At 51.4% G+C, this 21713-nt stretch overlaps 1 protein-coding gene across 1 annotated transcript in view; it reads left to right on the forward strand.

The window, feature by feature from the left end:
* Positions 1-21713, forward strand: part of Cdh23 (cadherin related 23) — a 379482-nt gene that overhangs the window by 189055 nt on the left and 168714 nt on the right. Inside the window, exons 10-11 of the mRNA XM_052744906.1 lie at positions 9144-9256; positions 10592-10780. Coding sequence (XP_052600866.1) covers positions 9144-9256; positions 10592-10780 — 302 coding nt within the window. The remainder of the gene's footprint in view (positions 1-9143; positions 9257-10591; positions 10781-21713) is intronic.

Genomic DNA, 21713 nt, shown 5'->3' on the forward strand with positions numbered 1-21713 from the left:
TTCTTCAACAGTCCCCTCTCACTGGACACCTAGGTTGGCTCGCGCTTTTATTATAAAATATTGGTGGCTGCATTTGTGAAATCCATGACCCTTCCTCTCGAAGCTCTTCCAGTTGCAGAGGAAAGGGGAGATTCTGAGTTAAGCCACAGTGCCTGGTGATGTCACAGGAGTCCCCCCACTCAAGTGTCCTCAGAGGAGACAGGGCTGTATCACTAAGACCCCTGGTTCACAGGGAGCCAGACACAGTGTGGGTAAGGCAGCTTAGCAGACCCTCAGAAATCTTAACACATGAGGCTAGGCTCCCCCATCTACCCAGGCTGATGTCTCCTGCATTGGTAGATACTGGTAGCCAATGAATGAGGGTCGAGTATGGAGTCTCATCAGTGGGGTGATTGTTGTTCGTTTATGAGAGCTTGTAAAGGCCATCCTGGATGAGGAAGGGCAACCAGCAAGTGTACCTCACACCTACCCTCCGCTTGAGTAGATATGGTAACTCTAATTATCCCAAGCAGACACCATGTCATGGGGACATCAGGAGGGCATGAGGGTCCCAACAAGAACTTTTAATTAATTGATCTCCCCCCACTCCCGCCCAGGCCCTGGGCATCTTCATGATGGGTGACACATTGACACAGTGAGTGGCCCCAATATTGTGTATGCTTCAGCCTTTTGTGATCATTCATTTGTTCATTTATTCATTCATTCATTCATGTATCCCACAGCATTTCTTGAGCCAGGTGTGGTATAAGAGAGGGAGAGAGAGAGAGAGAGAGAGAGAGAGAGAGAGAGAGAGAGAGAGAGAGAAGGATTGCAAGTTCAGAGTCAGGCTGGGCTACACAGTGAAAGCCTGTCCCCCCCCCAAAAAAAAAGCAAGCATTTATTGATTACCTACTGTATGTCAGCTGAGCATTTAACTAGTCCCTGCCCTTCAGTGGTTACCTTCCTGTGAGATAAACCATGAGAAGAAACCCACAAAGAGAAGAAAAGAGAAGGAGAAAGTGAGATCAATAAAGAAGCATTTGGAAGCAATAAGAAGACGACAGAATAGCGACGGTCTTGGGAAGGGGGTGATGGGGACTATGCTACGAAGTGACATTTGAGCTGGGACATAAATACACATCAGCCAATATCCCCCTCCCCGCGGCGAGACCTGCTGAGATCAGGATCCTGTTCCAGGTGGCTTCGAGGAAGGCTCTGGGAATGGGGAGTCTCCCCCTCCCACCCACCTTTAGGAGGGGCGGCAAGATATCACCTGGTCCCCTCCCAGGCTGACAGCAGGGATAACCCACACCGCTGGTTGCCATATGTTAGTCTCGGAATTGTTGAATACCACCCGGCCCATGTGTCACCTAGGACTTCAGCCCCTTTTGTCAGCAGGCAGATGAATAGCAATTTTTAATTCATAAGCTATCTTGCCCAAAGCCCGTGTCTCGGAAGGACCTGCAGTTTTCATTATACAGTGATAAAATTCTATAGCAGCCGGAATGATAGGGCTCCAGTGGGCAGCAATGGGCCTTCGGGCCAGGGCTGCCTGGGCCCCAGGGGCTCAGGGGCGATGGCCACTCACACGGCTGCTTGGTGGCTGTACCTGACAGGACAGAGCATGGCAGAGAGCCTTGGGAGATACCCCAAACCCTTTGACCTCATGAGTAGCAGCCCTGCCTTTGGCCCCTTGGTCCATTTTTTGTCTTGTAGGTGGGTGCTCAGCAATTGGACTCTACCTGAGTTTCCCTGTACCAATCCCAAGGCGCAGACAGGGACTGAGAGGGAGGAGACCACACAGTTTCGGGGGGCGCGGTGACTGGACTGGGATAGAGAGAGGAAGAAGGGATCAGTCCATGCAGGTACATACTCAGGCTCCGATGGTTACAAGAGACTCACAAGTCACAACTTTTCCTTTTTCTGCCCCAAGGCCCAGCCCAGGGCTGGGTGCCAGGGATACCTCACCTTCTGAGCCTTGGTCACCCCTTTTTCTGGTCCCTGCCGAGGGAGGAAGTCTCAACATCAGACGGACTGACAAATGTGTACTGAGCATCTCTCTGGGGACCCCAGGAGATGAAGCATAGCACCCCAGACCTAACCCTCAAGGCTAATGCTGTTGGTCTTCAGAACCAGGAACACAGGAGAGTGCCTGGACAGTTCTGAGCATGCCAGCCAGGCTGTCTGGGGCTCAGAGCCTCTGGTTAGGAGGTGAGGTTCAGCTTCCATGGCAGGCCATGGTGGCTCTGGAGATCCTGCCGGCAGGACTAAGGCCAGGTGGGGCCTTGGCCTTTCCTTTCATTCAGAGCAGAGCGAGTGAGTTGGGAGAGCCGGTGCAGGGCTGTTAGCCCAGCAGAGCAGATAAGGCAATTCAGAGTCATCAGCCTGTGTTCCCACATGCTCTGTTAGCCACTCACGAAACTGCTCCCCTCCCCCCCAGACCTGGCAGCATGGGTCAAGATGCTAGAGACAAGATGAGGGATAGTGAGGGGCTGATGAGATTTGGCATGGGCAGGCAGGTAGGTGTGGGGTGAAAAGGAAGCCACCGGCCTGTGAGGGATGGGAAGAGGGAACGAGGGTACTCCCCTGGGCCAAGGGGGCTCACCCCAAAAGAGCCGCTTACCACCTTCTATGCCTTTCACCCCCTCTCTATCCCTTCTCCCCACCTCCTTTCTGCAATCCCACAGAGGTCCCTGCTCCACTCCACTGTTCCCTCTAGGGGGCACTCCACCTCCTGCCTGCTATTCACACCAGGCTCTCACTATCCCTCCTTCCCTGCCCAATTCCCTTTGATCTTAAAATTGATCCCTAGAGATAGCCAAAGACCCTATGAGTGTCTTTGGTGGAATCTTCAACATACTGAGTCCCTCTGCATGTCTGCTGGTATCTTTCTCAGGGCCGCCCCCTCTTGCCTCAGGGCACCTGGCACTTGAGGCTGGCTGTCCACCTGGATTTTTCATCCATCATTGGTGTCTTTTTAGTATCACTGCGTGTCCCCTGTGGGGCCACAGAGACCACCCCTGGCAGTCCATAGTCCCCAATACCCAATGTCTGTCACACCACCGTGGTCCTGGCATCCCTCTAAGGCCAGCCAGCCTTGGCCCTCCAGCCCTACTATGGGCCATCTCTCCAACGACCTAGAAGACATCACCATGCAGACATTCAGCTGGTATGTGAAACTGTGTCATGTCATGGAGGGTTTCAGCTAGGGCTTTCAAGGAAGTAATTTTTTTTTATCTAGGATTTTCTTTATTTTTAACTGACAGCAATTACACATATTTTTGGTATACAGTGTGATGCTTTGCAACGCATAAACCCTGTTTGATAATCATCATCAAATCAGGGGAAATTAACATATACATCACCTTGAGCACTTACCATTCCTTCATGACAGGAATATTCAAAATTCCCTCCCCTGGCTCTTTTGAAATATGCAGCTACATTTTTTTTTTTTTTGTATACTGTAGTCACCCTGTTGGACAATAGGATACCAAGGTAGTCTTCCCAACACGCGATCTTTGTGTCATTAGTTAGCATTTTGCTGTGTTCCCTTCCCCACAGCCTTCCCTTCTAATTCCTGCTCTATGTTTGACTCAGAGACAGACTTTTTTAGGTTCCACATTTGATTGGGATTGTGCTGCATGTGGCCTCCTGTGCCTAGTTTATCTCACATGATACAGTCACCCCACCACCCTGGGTTCATCCATGTGATTGCCCTGATGAAATTTTATCTTTTTATGGCTGTGTAGTATTCCATTGTATATGACGTCTTCTCCATCCACTCATCTGCAGATGACACAGATTAATCCATAGCCTGGATGTTGTGAACAGGGCTGCATTAGCCCTGTACATGACATCTCTTGGACGTTCCAATCCCATCTCCTTCAGGTGTACATAGGCAGGAGGCTGCTGGGTCCTATGGCAGTTCTATTTTTAGCTCTTAAAGGGCCCTTCACACTGTTTTCCATTACAGCTGTACTGGTCTATGTCTCCACCAGCCGTGTGTATGGGAGTTTCCCCTTCTCTCCACTTGCTCATCACCACTTGGCATGGCGTGTCTTTTTGATAGCCGCCATCCTGACTAGAGTGAGGTGGCAGCTGGCTGTGGCTGTACCTGCATTCCCTGGCGGTCAAGGTGCTCACTATTTTCCGTGGGCCTATTGGCCATTTGCATATCACCCTTCGGAAATGTCCATTCTGGTCTTTTGCCTCCTGGGCCTCCTGAAAGCAGCTTCAGAGGTGCCTCACTCTGAATGACGATGACCTCATAAGTGTCTCACCATCGTCTTTACCCCATCACACATGGCTGGGTACAAGGTGGGTGCAGATGCGTGTGCAGGGTGAATGCATGCGTGAGAAGAGGCATGCACACATGCGTTGGGCCTGTTAGGTGCTTTGGGGAAGGTATTTCACACCAGAGCCCGCTTCCTCTCCCAAACTAGGGTGTCTCTTCATGGGTTGTTAGGGGTGGGGGTGGTGAAGAATGCATAACGTCAGTGTAGACAGCCGAGTGCCTGGTGTTCTCTGAGCCATAGTCACTGTTTAACACGTCGGAGACCAAAGTCTGTGTCTTCTTGCCCCAGCTTCTTCCCCCCGTGGAGAGACAGGAGTCACATCCTTTCAGATTTCTGAAGCTCCTGAAGGGATGGCGATCCCCAGGAAAGCCAGAGGGAGCAGCAGTGACCCATTCTTCTCTTGTGACATTTAGACGACAGTTACCAGAGTCCAGATTTCTCAGGGTGTAGCCCGTCTATCATCCCAGAGCCTCACAGGGGCCAGGGGTACCCCACACATGGGACATCACCTGTTGACAAGGGAGACAGCTTCCCTTCTGTTCAGCAGTGGGACTAAACGGGTGACATGAGTCCTCTAGGCCTCTGTGGGACTTGGATAAAAAGGGTTGTGATTGTTGTTGTTGTTGTTGTGTGTGTGTGTGTGTGCACATGCCGAGCTCACGGTCCCTGGGAGAAAGTGATGGCAGGGGCAAGTGATGGGAACAGAGGCTGGAGCTGGGGCATGATGCCCTGTGGACCTAGGGGTCTGTTCAAAGCCTCTTCCTCATGGCAACCAACTTGTAAACACAATGTGAAATTTGCCATCGCGAGTGTGTCCCCATTGGACAAACAGGGACAGGCCAGGGTCCCACTGGATGGTGCCCAGTACCAAGCATGGACCACCCAGTCATCTTAGTGCCATATGGGCATCCAGCATTTGTGGATGCTTCCAGGAGTCCAGGCAGCGTTCTAACTCATCATACCTCACAGCCACCGTCAGCAGTGAGGACCACTATTCTCTCCATTTCGCAGACTAGGAAATAGAGGTACTTATCTGCTAAGAAACTTGACTAAGGTCACATTGCCAGTATTGGAACTGAGTTAAGCCAATGTGGTCAGCCTCCTGAGTGCATGATGGCAGCTTCCTCATTCTACTGCTTTTCCTCTGGAGCCTGGACCCCATGAGGGCTCCTTCTGTCACCAGTGTGACGGTATCATAAAGGGCAGTCCTTGCTGGAGACTGAAGGCAGAGCCCCTTGCAGATGGCCCTGTTCCTTGCCCATTGTCAGGGCTCAAGTATGAACTTGGAGGGGCTAACTGAGTGAGCTAGTTAATGAACACGCCCTTGACCTTTCCCTACACAGGGCTCACTTCAAGCCAGGGCCCAAGCCCCACAGCATCCTAGCAAGTGCTGCAGTTGCCATGGTGACGGTGGCAGCAGCCAAGTGAGCGCCTCACTCAGGTGGCCTTGGCAGTTCCCTGGGTGTAGCTGGTTTTGCCTGCTGGTCCTGGGAGCTTGGAAGATAATCACACAGAGCTATAAAAAGTGTGTGCATGGGGGGGGGGGGGATGGTGTGTTTGCATATGTGTGTTGTGGAAGGTTCCCAAGTTTATTTGGGTGTGCCCAGTTAGCAGTATTTGTCAGTAGACTTGTGGAGAAGGTGCCGAGGTTGGGGGAGGTGTGATTTAGGTTCAGAGAATAGTGTGATCACGAATGGGAGGGGGTAGGTACTGGAGGAGGGGATGCATTTGAATGTGCCGGATTCAGTAGCCCTATTTTTCCCAACCCAAACTTTAAGCAAGTTGTTCAGCAAGGGGCCTTCTGGTTTCTGAATGATTTATGGTGAAATCTCACAAAGATCAAAATTGGATCACATTTAGTTAAACATTTCATAGGCTCCTTTATTGGAAAGAATAAATGGATATGAAAATCTGGAGAGATGGGATGCTGGCCATGGGGCCTAGGGATGCCAGAGCCTGTGAGTTGGGAAGGAACAGGGGAGAACCAGCCCCCTCCAAGATCCGTGTAGCTCTGACTTCATTCTCACCACCACCACCCCAAGTCCTATCTGGTCAGCTGTGCTATGAGGACCTGGTAAGGACTGTTCCTCCAAGGGCTGCCCTAACAAAGCAGTAGCAAGCCAAGAAAGAATGAATGAGGGCATGCAATCCTATGAAAGAATGAATGAGGGCATTTAGTACTATGAATGGATGAATGAATGAATGAGCACATAGTCCTATGAATGAATGAGAGTGGGTAGTCCTATGAATGGATGAATGAATGAATTAGTGAGAGCTTGAGAGTCTATGAATGAATGAATGAAAGCATATCGTTCTATGAATGGATGAATGGATGAATGACTTAGTGAGAGCATGAGGGTCTAGCATGAATGAATGAATGGGAGCACACAGTCCTATGAATGAATGAATGAGAGCATGTAGTTCTATGAATGGATGAATGAATTAGTGAAAGCATGAGGGTCTATGAATGAATGAATGAATGAATGAATGAATGAATGAATGGGAGCACACAGTCCCTCATTTCCAGTAGCAAACTCCTCTGCGATCGCCACTCTCTGTCTCCCTATATGGCAGTCCTCTTTACACAAACATGGCTACACCCATCAGTCTGCTGTGTGGGAGAAGCCTCAGGTAAGGCCATGTGGGAATACACTTGCAGAGCTGAAGCCAGGTCCAGGTTGCAAAGCCACATCCAGCCCAGCGTGGTCCACAGTCCTACAGTGGCTGAGAGAACTAGAGGATTCCTGGCTGACTGCATGAGCAGGCTGGGAACAACCCCTGTCCTGCATCCTTAAAGGTAGAAGGAGAAGCTATCTCACCTAGGACTTTTCACTGTTGGTCCCTTGGAGTGGGGACAGGAAAGGGCAGGGAAGTACACCCACTGCCATGGTCACTTTGGACTCCATGTGTATTGAGTCCATTTACTTCTTTCCCTGAGTCAGAGTCAGGGACGGTCCCTGCTGACCCTGGTCCTGCCCGTACCCCATGCACTGCTCACAACAGCATCAACCAAGCAGTTGTCCCAAGGCAACATGTCTCCTCATTTCATCCTCACGTGCGGTAAATGCCGGCTGGCATTGTCCCTGTGTACACAAGGAAGCTGAGGCACAGAGGTGCTGGGTAAGCTGCTCAGGATAACACAGGAGGGCACTGGAACTCCTCTTCCAAGCTGCTTTCCCTCTTCAGCCTTCTCATCTGTGAACAGGGTTGCCTGCTGTGACCTCAGGGGCCTGGTTTGAGGAAGAGTGATGTGTGCTCCTTCCAGACTGCAGCTTCATTCAGCCTGAATTCCTGGCTTGTAGACAGCTGAGCCCCACAGTGCCAAGCTCAGGCCTGGCCCCAGGATGGCCTGTCCTAGGGGCTGCAGAATTGTCAATGGATACAGCAGGTCTGTGAATGAATGGGCCAACTGGTCAGTGAGGACCACAGTCTGGCTGCCGAGGCATAAAGAATGGACGGCAGTCCCCCAGGACTGGCCCAGGTGGCCTAAGAGACCCATACGGAACCTGCTACCAGAATGTGCAAGCATGCACTATCGTAGTGGACAATTATGAAAAGTCCTCTTCTCCTGGGAGTTTACAGGCTGGGCAGGCAGAAGAGAGTTGCACAGAGAAGCCGCAAGAGGGACCATTGCCTGTGGGGCAGACAGAGTAGGCCGGACCATCAGCATGTCCCTGCTGGAGGGAAAGGGCAGGAGAGGATGGCTGCATAGGGAAGATGGGAGATGGGGGCAGAGAAGAAGCCAGGGAATGAGAGACCCGAGCAGAAAGGAGCCCAAGGGAGCCGAGGTGTGTGTGGGGGGGGTGTGGGGGAGGACGGGGGTGTCACAGTGCAGAAGCACAGGAGCAGGAAGCCTGGTTGGCAGGGGAGGGATAGAGGCTTCAGGGCCTCGGCAGGAGGCCAGAGTTGCTTATGTATAATTTTTGTGAGTAGTTTAAATAAGTATCTCTAATTTAGTAAGTACTTAGAATAGTCTTTAAAATTGAATTATGTTTTTAACATATTCATCTTTTTTTTTTTTTTAAGCAAACCCTTGTACCATTGCCATAGAAAGTCCGGATAGAATGAACAGACCAGAATAGAATAGAATAGCACATAAAATAAGCACAGAGCGGGGCAATGAGGCGGCTCAAGGGGTAAAGGCTCTTGCCTGACAAGCCTGACTAGCTGAGTTCGATCCCCAGGACCCACGTTAAGGTAGAAAGAACCAACTCTGTGAAATTGTCCTCTGACCTCCACATGCACACCATGACATGTGTGCCTATACACAAGAATAATAAACAAAAAGTGATAATAATAATAATAATAATAATAATAATAATAATAATAATAATTTTTAAATGAAAAATAAGCACAAAAGAACCCAGCCTGCCTACTAAGCCCTGCCTGGGTTCTGCCCCCTGTGGAAGTCTCCGTGCTAAAGGAAAATTCTTGACATGGCTGAGTTAGAGTGCTTGCCTAACATGCATGAATTCCTGTCTGTAAGCTCCAGCACTGCATAAACCAGTTGGGGCACACCCTGCAATCCAGCACTCCAGAGGTGGAAGCAGAAGGATCAGAAAGTCAAGGTCATCTTTGGCTACCTAGGGAATTCAAGGTCAACCTAGGACACCCGAGACCCTGCCTCGAAAACAGTTTTTAAAAAGAAAAATGATATTCAGTGTTACATTTGCCAGCACTAAAAGAGAGACGTTTTCTCTGGCTCAGAGAGGGCTAGGTGGAACCCAGGGAAGGCATTGTAATCTGTTTGTGATTCAAGGATGTCTACGCTTGCCGGAGTCACTAAGATTGTGCCCCTGCAGAGGAGTGTATGCATTGACTCTACACCCCTCGGCTGGCCTATCATGGCTCTGGGCTTCTGTCTTGCAGGAAATACCAACAGCATCTTTGCCCTGGACTACATCAGCGGAGCTCTCACCCTGAATGGCCTGCTGGACCGGGAGAACCCCCTGTACAGTCACGGCTTCATCCTGACAGTGAAGGTGAGGTCCACTGGCTGGATACCACACCTCCGGGACACCTGTGGAACCTGAGGCCACCCCTAGCAGTTTGGAGGACAGTCAGGGGGGGACTGGTGGTTATAAATGCAGGTCTGCCTGGCATTTCACACATGCCACAATGACTGCTCTGGCTGGAACTTCTATTCCCCTTCTAGGGGTGATGCTCCCCAGCTTAGCCAACAGCAGGCTGTAGAGGAAGGGATAGGAGCTTGGGGTCCTTACCTGGAAGGTGTGGAAAGGGTGCCAGCACTGTCCCTTACAGCTACCTGCCACTCATGGCCAGTTTTAATTGAAATCAATGGCTTGCTGAGCCGTTCCCTGGGAAGGCTATTTAGGGAATGGATCCTGATGGGGAGGGTACAAGGGGCTGCCAAGTCCCAGGCATATAGCCATGGGGGAAGGGACCAAGATAGACAAGAGGCCTTGAGAAAAATCTGCATGGAAGGGTGGAGCATGGGCTGGCCTTGCTTGGACCCCCTTGGCCTTGAGAAGTCCTGAGATAGCTGTGGACCTCTTGGCTCTCATGGTTCACCAGCTCCTTCCTCTCTCCCGGGTTCAGGGATGAGTCTGCCAGGGAGACATGTAAACAAAGTGTCCCACACTTACACTCAGCCCCATATTTTGCTTCCTCCCAACGAGGCCAAGAGGGTCTGCTCTAGAGGAAGAGAGACCACCCCTCCACCCAGTACCACCACCGCCTCACCTGGGGCCCCTGAGTTCAGCGTTCCCACCTTCATACAAAATGTTAGGTGAATGTGCCAGTTGAGCTGGGCACCTCTATCTCTGGGCCTGGTGGCAGACACTACCCAGGTCTCCCTCAGAGTGTCTGGAACAGTGTCTGGGGTTAGAACTAGGAAATGAGGACTTTGGGACCTGAGGCTCTGGACCCCCAGACATCTAGATCCTTTCTGCATCTCACTTAGACAGTGGAGGCTCAGTTAAGTCTTGCCCTGTCAGTATCACATAGGAGAAGGCCTGATTCTACCATCTGCCCAGCTGGGTGGACTCTTCCTGAACCGCGCTCAGTGGGTGGTGACATCTGTCTGGTCCTCCTGTCCACCTCCTAGACGGTTCCAGAATCCCATTTCCTGAGTTTGAGACCATTCAGTTCATTCTTCCTGATACAAATTATGTCACGTCTCTGAGCCTCAGTATCCTTACCTGTGACATGGAATGCAGAGGATGGAACCACCTTCCTGGGGCCATGGTGGGGATTTAATGGGTCAATTCACAGTGATACACATGATCTAGTGCCGAGAACGTCCTGAATGGGTCGCAGCTGTTTCTGTGACCGTGAATACCTCCCTCTGTCTGCAGGGCACTGAGCTGAATGATGACCGAACCCCATCAGATGCCACCGTCACCACCACCTTCAACATCCTGGTCATTGACATCAATGACAACGCGCCGGAGTTCAACAGCTCCGAGTACAGCGTGGCCATCACCGAGCTGGCGCAGGTCGGCTTTGCCCTCCCTCTCTTCATCCAGGTGGTGGACAAGGATGAGGTGAGTCACTGGAGCATGTGGAACATCGTGTTCTCCGCTCTGGCTTGGGCAGCACTGGGAAGGGTACCAGGAGGCTCTGGGATTCTGGGTCCTCGGTGGGAAAATAGAAAAAGCCATCATTGTGCGCCCTCCTCTGCTGTGTGGGAGTGTCTCCGCTGTCATAGGCTGTCATCTACACCCTGGGAAAACACCTGTGCACACACTTCCAGTGTGTGACTACACACACACACACACACACACACACACACACACACACACACTATGCATGAGAAGCTCAGAATGAAGTCCTTTCTGTTTCTGAGGAATAGTGATACCTAAGGAAGTAGAAACACCCGTACCTGTGTAGCATCCAAGGCCCTGGGATCAGAGGCCATGAGTGATCAGCTGAAGAGAGGTGTCCCTGGGCTAGAGGATCAAGAAGGCTCTCTGGGGAGAGGGGTCTTGAACTGAGCGAAGGCGTGCAGAAAGACTAGTGGCCCAGAGAGGCCCAGAGGCAAGAACTTGTAAGCAGACAGCAGAGCAGGTTGTGACCCACACAGGCAAACCCAAAATGCAAGGTTTGGACTGGAATAGAAGCAAGAGAGTTGGGAACTGATCTTGGAGACAGCACAGGTTCTATGCCCAAGGGACCTGAGGGTAAGCCCTCATTGACTAGCTCTGTGGCCTAGGGGGCATTAATGATCCTATCAGAGCACCCCCTGCTCATGCGTCTAGGAAGAAAGAAAAAGACTGTACCTGTCCAACTCTGCTGTGGTAACAAGTTAGCCTTAAGGCACAAGCTCATTCTGCGGGTTACCAGCTGGGAGTACTGCTCTGGATGGGCTTTAGCAAACTCCATCAGCAGTTCTTAGACAGGTGCAGGGGGATGCCGGACAGCTGTAGGGCCAAGACCAAGTGCTCTGTGCTGTATCCCAGCATGCCCTGGGCCTGTTTGCCACTAGCTGGTCAGCCAGAGTGAGTCTCAGGTCCCCACCTTACTGCCTGAGGGCTTCGGAACATGGAGAAACAGCTAAACCCATGTCTGTCCCAGAGGACGTGATCCCAGCAGAGGAAGAAGGAACATTCAGGGGACTTGGCCCTAAGCCTTCCATGAAGACCCTGGCCACCCTCGCTGTTCCCCAAGCTGCAGCTCTCCAATGCAGAGAGCCCTGGCCCCGTTCAACACAGATGTCAGGGAGTCATCAAGGTCACCCTCACCCTGAGGGTCTCTGCAGGCTGCAAGCCTGCCTGTGGTGTCTGCCAGGATGTTATAGTGGCTAGTTTTCTGTTACTGAGACAAAATACCAGAGAAAAACGATTCAAGGAAGAAGGGATTTACTTGGCCTCACCGTCTGAGGGTCCATCATATTGGCTGCAAGAGGGAGGCAGCTAAGCCACGTTGTGTCTGAGGCCAGGGAGCAGAAAGAGATGAACACTGGCCCTCAGCTCACTTTCTCCTTTTTATTCAGTAAATCCTATCAGGTTGACAATGACAGTTAACTAATGCATGGTGGGTGGGTGTTGGATCTCAACCTGCCTTTGGTGACCACCCCACCTAGGATAGCCAGTGACAAGCCCTGAGGCTAGGGACACTTGGAGCAATGGGGGGGGGGGGTCTCCCCTCCATTCTATCATTTTTCTCCACAGAGGTGAGCATGTCTCTGATAGTTGAGGACTTGCCTCCACTCAGGGTCCTGGTCTTCCAGGGCCCAGTGACACGCAGAGAGGACCAACAAGGACAGGCAGCCCAGAGACTCTCTGAGGCCATTGGGCCATGCTCCTGTCTCTGTTAACCTCCACCTGTGGCCAGGCTCAGCCCTCAGTGAGAGGGATACAAGCCTCACTTCTACATGGCTGTTCTGCACCATCTTTCTGGCTACCCTCAGAACCCAGAGGGGCTCAGGTGTAGCACGAATCTTAAAAGGTCTTATTAATAAAAACAAACCTGAAGCCAGGTATTGGGGTGAACGCTAAATGATCAGAGAAGCAGAACAAGCCACATCCAACCTCACCTCGCCAATTCCTCAGCTGATCTTGTTTCCTCAGACTGAAGGCCTCTGAATCCTCATCCGAATGCACCTCAGCTGAACTGCTGCTAAACGCTAAAAGCTTAAAAAGGCTCTAGTTCCTGGTCCTCACACCTTATATACCTTTCTGCTTTCTGCCATCACTTCCTAGGATTAAAGGCATGTGTCACCATGCCTGGCTGTTTCCAGTGTGGCTTTGAACTCACAAAGATCCTGACAAATCTCTGCTTCCAGAATGCTAGGATTAAAGGCATGTGCTACCACTGCCTAAACCTATGTTTAATATAGCGGCTGTTCTGTTCTCTGACCCCCAGATAAGTTTATTGAGGTGCACAATATATCAACCACACTTAGGTCTGGCCAGAGAACAGCATTCAAGGCCAAGACTCTGTTACCAAAGAGCACGTGACTCAGGCTAAGGGCTCAGGCACACAAGCTGGAAGAGGGGTCACAGGTTGCAACACAGTGTCCAGAATCCGGAACAAAATACACTTCTTTGTACAACCAGGCAACTGTCTGAGCCAATGTCCTACTGAGCATTGATGTCTGGGTTCAAGGTGACTTTGGATTTGTGGCAGAAAAACATTTTCACAAAGCAAGTTATTTGAATCTTTATTTATTTAGTGGGAGTAGGGTGCACTGGCCTGAATCTGTAAGTCAGAGGTCAACTTTGGGGAGTCAGTTCTCTCCTTCCACAATATAGTTTCCAAGACTTGAACACAGTTCATTAGCCTTGGTCACATGTGGTCACACAGTGTTTCAGCCTCCTCAAATCCTGACTGGTAGTCCCCTTGGTGGGTCTGAAGGCGCTAGGGTCTGCAGGATGGAAGATCCACAGGGCACGGCCAAAGTGGGTTTGATGAACAGGCCTTCAGCGTCTCACACCCTATCCAGAGCTCTGTGGATAGAGACATGCATTGCTCAATATCTGCCCCGTGGATGCCGAGCCCAGTGGAAGATGGGCTGCTTCTTCCGGGCTAGGTCCAGAGGCTGCCTGGGGCAGGCTGACCTCAACAGTCCACTACAGGGCAGTAGAGGGTGGAGATGAAAACAGGAAAGAGGGGAGCAGGAAGCAGGTGACCTCTGTGTGGGACCTTGGTGGTAATGCTTCCTACTTAGGATGTTAATTTATTTCAGAAAGGCTAGATGTACCTCCAGTGCCTCCCAGATCCAAGCTTCAGCAGGGCCCATCACTGTCCCTCGGGCTTCAGTGCGCCATACCCCACAACCCAGGGACTAGAAAGCGGTCCTTGCTAGCCCCAAGGAGTCCCAGGCATTCATCTCCAGGTGATCTCTTTACCTGTGCCAGTCTATAGAAACTATAGAAAACTCACAGAAGGCCAGGAAGAAAGAGCAGCTTCAGTGGGCTGGAGTCATCAGCAGCTGCCTTTTGTCCTGTGTGACAGTTGAGATGCAAATAGATGGTTGGGATGCAGATGTGGGGGTGAGGACAGGAAGAAGAAAGGCAGCCGCCCAGAAGTCAGCCTTGGTGGGGACCCATCCCTGCTTCACATGAAAGTCTGCCTCAGCTCCACCCTCACTCCCTCGGCAATTTCAAGTGCCCCACCCCCAGAGCTCTGGCGGTGCCACGGTAGAGAGGGGTCTGCTCACTCCCAGCCCCAGGCTTTCTCCAGGACAATCCTCTGTGGGCTAGCCTGCAGCCTCGGGCCTCTCCCTCAGCTGAGGGTTCCTTGGAGGCCAGCAGCTTCCGCTTACCTCAGCCACTCTCCCACACAGACCCCAGGAGGCTGTCTGTGTGAACATCCTCCTCTGGGGGAGGGGGGGCTGTCAAACTGACAGAGGGGTATGGTGAGACCACTCCCCCCCACCCCACCCCTGCACGCCTCCCTTGCTTCACCTAATCCTCTGGAGGATGCTGCCTCACCTACTCTGTACTTCTGGGGGACCTTGCCAGGTCACCCATGTGGAAACTGACAGCAGCCCATGCTGCCGGCTGAGTTCTTCAGTTTGTCCAAAGAACCGCTTTGTGTGTGTGTGTGTGTGTGTGTGTGTGTGTGTGTGTGTGTGTGTGTGTGTGTGTGTGTGTGTTTGAGACAGAGTCTTACTATGTAGCCCAGCGGGCCTGGAACCAGTGACCCTCCTGCCTCTGCTCCTCAGGGGCTAGGAGTATAGGAGAGGGTGGGTATTCCTCCAAGCCATCCCAGAGCGCCTACAAGTGTAAATCTGCTGTTCCGAGGACAGTGGCCCTCAGCACCCTGCCAGAACCATCAGGCCCTGCGTCACACAGACAGCGTGTTCCTAGTGACTTCTTTGTTCCTCTTCGTTTTTGCTACAACGAAAACACCCGCTGAAAACCATTTTAAGGAAGGCTCACAGTTGGAGGAGACAGCCCATCCGGGCAGGGACACGTTATGGTGGCAGAAGCCTCAGGAACCGGTCACACTGTCAGGTGCTCTACTCCTTTCCTTTCAGTCCCAGGCCTCAGCCCATAGGATGGTGCCACCCACCATGAGTGTCACACCTCGGCTGAGCCAATCCAGAAACTCCCTAACAGACACACCCAGAAGTTTGTCCTGAGACAGTGTTCCTACGGAGCTGGTGCTGGCCTTGAACTTGAGATCTCAGGCATGCCCCACCACACCCAGCTGCAATTCCGTGGACCTGAGTACTGCCTCCACTGAGAGGAGAGTGGGTGTGGAGGAAGAGACAGGGTGTGGAGGCTTCCGGTACCCCACATCATATACTCTCCTGGACCTGGGCCCTCTGTGGCTCTCCCCTACCTACCCCCTCCCAGGCAATCCCTGCCCTTCTACATTTGGTGCCATCCAGAATATCTCACACAGGTAGGATAAGAGAGCCAACAGGTTCAAGATCAAAATAAGGGCCCCGGAACAAGGTTGCGCCTCCAACTCTGGTTCTGCCCCTTTGGCTCTGGGTGACCACAGGTACCTCACAGAATTGCTCTGAGGGAAAATAAGTTCACACGTACATTTAGAACAGGGCCTGCCCCATCTCAACTCCCGCTAGGATGTGATTTTTTTTTTTACCCTTGTCAGAAAAGAAAGATTCAGAGACGTTAAGAGGCTTGCCCAAGGTCACACAGCAAATGGATTGCAGTTTGGATGAAATGTGACCTTGGTCTCCCAATTCTGGATTTCCTACCTGTGTCTCAGGGCTCCTTATTTGGAGATGTGGCTGCCCGTTCTCCCCGACCGACCCCTCTTCCCCAAACTCAGTTGCTGTCCACCTCTATGCTGCTGCTGGGCAGATGCCATGGAGCAGAGAAGCAAGTGGGCACATCTGGTTGAAGAAGACGGACAGGAAAAAGGATGGGCTCTGCCTGGGCTTTAAACAGAAGCAAGAACCTCTGTCCTCATAGGCCCTCTTCAAGAGGCTGGTGGCCTCCAGCGGCAGAGGGAGGACCCCCGGGGGAACACAGGGGTAAGAATTCAGTCACAGAGTTTAGGCTGGAACACCCTGTACAACCAGTTCAAATACTTGGCCCCACAGAATGGTGGGTCCTCCCCGGTGGTGTCTCATGACAAGCCAGGGAGCGGGATGGAGCTGGGAGAAGGAAAGGAACCTGTGCCAGATAGGTGACCAGGGACACATCTGGCAGAAATGTGTTCTTATTTCAGGCAAATGACACGATTAATTTGTTTGAGGGGCATAAGGAGAGGAGGAAAAAAAAAAAAGAAGAAGAAGCAGAAGCCAAATTACCCACCTCTCCAAGGAAAAGACATCACCACCATATAATAAAGGAAAGAGGATGGTAGGGAGGAGATTCCAAAATGCTGGGTTGGTGAGGGATGGTGGGCGTGGGGGGGGTGAATAGGTCCTTCTGCTAATCTCAGAGGCCTATGTTTATTCATCACTGTGATTCTTCATTCCACATGTGTTCTAGGCCTGTCGGAGAACCGCAGCACAGCCTTGTATTTATTTACATTCACGTTCCCATTTGTTCCTGTTAGTGGGTTTGTCCAGGTTACATTCCTCTGCGCCCCCCCCCCCCCCCCAGCACTGTGAAGGCTGTGTTCTTGCTTTGTGCTTCCTCTGATACCTCTGGAACTCCGCCTTCTGGTCCAGGAGTTTCTACGCTACAGAGGCAGGCAGGCCCCCTGGCCCTCTGAGGCACCCAGACCTGAGATGAAGAAATGACCGTGTGTTTATTCTCACTAATGTGAGCTCTTCTGTTATGGTTCTAAAGGCAGTGTCTGTGACTTTGACCTCAAGAAAAACCTCTGATATTTTCGTATCACTTTACTGGGGTTCCAGGAATCTCAAAATCCTATTTACACCCAACCCTGCTTTGAAATCATAGCGTAATGGCAGCTCTGTCTCTAAATATCCTTGCTGAATGAATTCCAAAGCACACATATGACCGCACTGCTACTTTAAAAGTACTTGGATAACTGTTTCAAAGTAGTCAGTTGACTTGGTGTGCCCTATAGTTTATCTTATGCAATTAAAAGCACCCTGAGAGGGTAGGGATGTGGCTCTGTTGTTAAGAGTACCCGACTTGCCGGGCGGTGGTGGCGCACGCCTTTAATCCCAGCACTCGGGAGGCAGAGCCAGGCGGATCTCTGTGAGTTCGAGGCCAGCCTGGGCTACCAAGTGAGTCCCAGGAAAGGCACAAAGCTACACAGAGAAACCCTGTCTCGAAAAAACCAAAAAAAAAAAAAAAAAAAAAAAAAAAAAAAAAAAAGAGTACCCGACTAGCATGCATGAGGCTCTGGGTTCGAGCCTCAACATATTCACAGACAATAGAGATCCCATCAAAAAAGAAAATCTAAGGAGACCAGTCAGCTTGGGCAGGCTTCCAGAAGGATCCATAGCATAAAAAGAGGATAAATAAGTTCCTGCTGAGTCCTGGCCTTCACTACCTACAACCTTCCCACCACCTACCTCTCTCCCTCCCTTCCTCTCCCTCTCCAGCCCTACTCCTAGCAAGGTTTTTTGTTTTGTTTCCTTTTCTGTTTTTCTTTGGTTGGCCAAGTCTGGCTCTCTCTCAGGCTTGAGTCCAGTCAGCATTCTGAGCCACACACCTCTGCACGCCTGGGTGGAACCAAGACTCTTGGTCCCTGTCACACATTCGGCTGAGTATCCATCACTTAGACCGCTCTCCCGCTGGGCCCTGTAGGAAGGATGGTGTCTCCCCAATGTGTAGTTTGTGGTGGACACAGTAGGAACACAACCTTGCCCCTTGGTAAAGTAACTGCAGCTACCCTGAGTTCAATGGTCTAAGCCACTTTTTTTTTTTTTTTTTTTAGACAGGGTTTCTCTGTGTAGCTTTGCGCCTTTCCTGGAACTCACTTGGTAGTCCAGGCTGGCCTTGAACTCACAGAGATCCGCCTGGCTCTGCCTCCCAAGTGCTGGGATTAAAGGCGTGCGCCACCACCGCCCGGCTTTTTTTTTTTTTTAAGAAAACGAACTCTAATAGCAAAGAAAAGGGACTCGAGGCCAGGCTGCCAATGGTACAAGGGTTCTCACTGTGAGTGTGTGGCCATCCATTGTCTAGCCACCCCTCCCCCCAACCCTTCGAGGCAAGTAACTAAAATGTAGCTGGAAATCACTCACCCCCTGGACCACCCCTACGAAATATGAAGGAAGTAGGAGGTGATGCCTCCAGGGTCCCCTGCCTCTCACACAGTTATGAGAAGGAGCAGGGGAGAGAGGCCTCTGGTCCAGGGAGAAACCGAGGCAGCAACTTCTGCTTACATGTCCTGGTCCCTCCCCCAAGATTGAGGCTCTCCAGGAAAAGATCTGTTGCCTCCAATGCCTATCAGTTCTAGAAGGGAGGCCCCAGGAACAGGACAGCCCTGTCTGCATTTCCCATTAATTTCTCCCCAGTTGCCTTTGTGGAGGCTCTTCTTGCTGTGATTGTGATTATTGGGATTTTCCTGGCTTTGGCTGCATCCTCGCATCCCCCACTGTGTGATCATCCCAGATCGCAAAGCGCCAGCCTCCCTGAGGACCAGAGGGTGGCCCGGTGTGACTCAGATACCTCCCCACTTAGTGTCATCACAAATGTAATTAGCTTGTGATTTGCACTGGTCCCTGCCTGGTGAGAGTGGGGGCCTGGTGATAAACCTGTTTGGCAGCTCTGGTGTCAGAGCGTGTCCCTGGGCCCTGCCATTACCCACCCAAGTTCCCTGGACTACAGCGGACGTTCATCTTTCATGTTGGGTCTGTGGACTTGTTCTCTTTTTATCTGTTTTCCAGGCAGACCCTTCCCATGATCCTCCACACCCGAACCTGAGCAGGACTCAGTGGGAAGTAGCAACACTCATATTATCTGAAAACTCATACCCCTAAAACAGCACTTGGTCTTCTGAAAGCTCCTGTGGCATCAGAAGCAGCTGGCAAACCTTGCCCCCCCACACACACTTAGACCGACTGTCTGCTGCCTGGTTCATGCCTACGATGGTGCCCATTCTCTGTGGCCCATTCACTCCAGTACATAATGTCTTTTTCCCATGCTCCCCTGCCTGCCCACCTTGTTCACCTTGCTCATCTCAATGACTGACATTGCTGCTCCCCTTGGGGAGCTTCAGCTCCCAAAGTGGGTGACTAAAGAACTGAACAGGGCAGGCAGGTGGCATGTGCCTGTTGTGCAGCTCCTGGGGAGGTTGAGGCAGGGAGGTTGCAACTAAGTCAACCAGGACCTTGGCTGTGAATTAAAAAAATAATAATAAGTGCTGGGGATGCCACTGGGCTAGAGAGGCTGCCTTAGGTGTGTGAGGCCCTGAGTTCAATCCCCAGCATTGCAAAACAAATGAGTCAATAGGAAAAACAGCATGCCAGGCAGTGAAAAGAAAACTTGGAGAAAAGGCAGCCGGGGCTGGGGTTGTAGCTCGGTTGGTAGAGTGCTTGCCTCGCACAGAAGAAGCCCTGGGTTCAATCCCCAGCGCTGCACAAGAACGGGAATGGTGGTGCACACCAGCAATCCCAGCACTCAGGAGGCAGAAGCAGGAAGATCACACATTCAAGGCTATCCTCTGATAGTTTACAAGTTAGCAACTTTGAGGCCAGCCGGGGCTAGAAAAAATCCTTTCTCCAAAGAAAGAGAGGAATGAGTTTTGTTGGGGTTGTTCTAGGGGAATGAGCTCTGAGGAGAGTCCTCTCTAGTAAGATGGCATTGGAAGAGAGACCTCTAAAGTGAAGACATTTAGTGGAAGGATATTCTAGGCAGAAGAAAGCCTGAGGGCATGGCTCTGAGGCAGGAGCATGCCTCCCTGTCAAGGAGCATGTACTCAATCCCAGCCCTTAGGGGAAGCAGAGACAGGAGGTCTCCAGAATTGGCTGGCTAGGCAGCCCAGCTGAATTAGTAAACTCCAGGATCAGTGAGAGCTTGAGTCTCAAAAATTAAAGTGGACAGCTGTTGAAGACACCTGATGTGGTCCTCTGGTCTTCACAAGCATGTGCACACATGTACACACGCACACACGTGCACGCGCACACACACACACACACACACACACACACACACACACACACACACACGCACACGCACACACACGCACACTCACACACACACACACGCACACTCACACACACACACACACGCACGCACACACACACACACACTCACACACACACACACACACACACACACACACACACACACACACACACACCATATAGATGGCAGTATAAGAGGAGAATCAGGCGTCCTCAGAGGAGCTGGGTACCAGATAACAGAATCTATGTGACTCTATGGCATTCCCAAAGAGCAGAGGCCCTCAATGTTAAACAGTGGGGGTTACAAAGAAGTAGAACAAGGCAGGATTGTTTTTTGGCAGGGACAGGTAGTAAAATTGTTTTAGCTTAGTGGTCAGACAGGAATCTATACCCATAGATTCTATTATTATTATTATTATTATTATTATTATTATTATTATTATTATCCATAGAACTGTAGAACAAAAATGTTAATTATACCGCATGTTAATTTATGAAGTATTGAAGATGTCCCCAACACCCCCCCAGAAAAGATGAGGTGAGCGGAGCCAGCGTCAGCAGAACCTATGGGGGGGGGGGGCGGGGCTTCCAGGCCAAATGACAGCACTGTGGTAAATCAGCACGCATACAGGATTCATATGACAGAAAGGCGTCTCTGATTCAAGCCTGGCATGCGACCCGTGGCCAGGGTGGGGAAACTGAGGCAGACAAACTAGAATGAAAAAGTGAAGAGGTAGCAGGGCCGAAGTATCTGGAGCACATATGAGCTGTGCTGTGCTGGGTCCCAAGAGTACGGACTATCTGTGCTCAGGAATAAGGATAGGAAGGAAGGAGGGAGGGAGGATGGAAGGAAGGGAGGGAGGGAGGAAGGAAGGGAGGAAGGAAGGAAGGAAGGAAGGAAGGGAGGAAGGAAGGAAGGAAGGGAGGGAGGGAGGGAGGGAGGGAGGGAGGAAGGAAGGAAGGAAGGGAGGGAGGGAGGGAGGGAGGGAGGGAGGGAGGAAGGAAGGAAGGAAGGAAGGAAGGAAGGGAGGGAGGATGGAAGGAAGGAAGGGAGGGAGGATGGAAGGAAGGAAGGAAGGAAGGAAGGAAGGAAGGAAGGAAGGAAGGAAGGGAGGGAGGATGGAAGGAAGGAAGGAAGGAAGGAAGGGAGGGAGGGAGGAAGGAAGCCAGCCTCAAGGCAATAGACTGAAGGCCCCGTGTGTAGCTAGGCTTTGAGAGAGTCCCACAATGCACTTGGCCAGGGGCTACAAAATGGGACCTGTTCATTCAGACCCACTTCCACTGGCCTCTGTGTGAGGACATCATGACTCCCCGAAGAGCTGGGGCAAGCGGAGGGAGGTGTGCTTGCACAGGTGAGGAGCACCTGCCACCTTCGGCCGCGCTACACCCACCCGGGGTGAAAATGACAACTCTCTAGTGCTCTTCCCCGAAAGTGCCAGCTGCCAGTCGGATTGAATTAGATTTCACAGGACTTTTTTTTTTTTTTTTTCCTTTCCAATACGTGG

The sequence above is a fragment of the Peromyscus californicus genome, unplaced genomic scaffold (assembly GCF_007827085.1).
Source record: "Peromyscus californicus insignis strain IS unplaced genomic scaffold, ASM782708v3 Scaffold_19__1_contigs__length_69161282, whole genome shotgun sequence".
In the NCBI taxonomy this organism is placed as follows: Eukaryota; Metazoa; Chordata; class Mammalia; order Rodentia; family Cricetidae; genus Peromyscus; species Peromyscus californicus.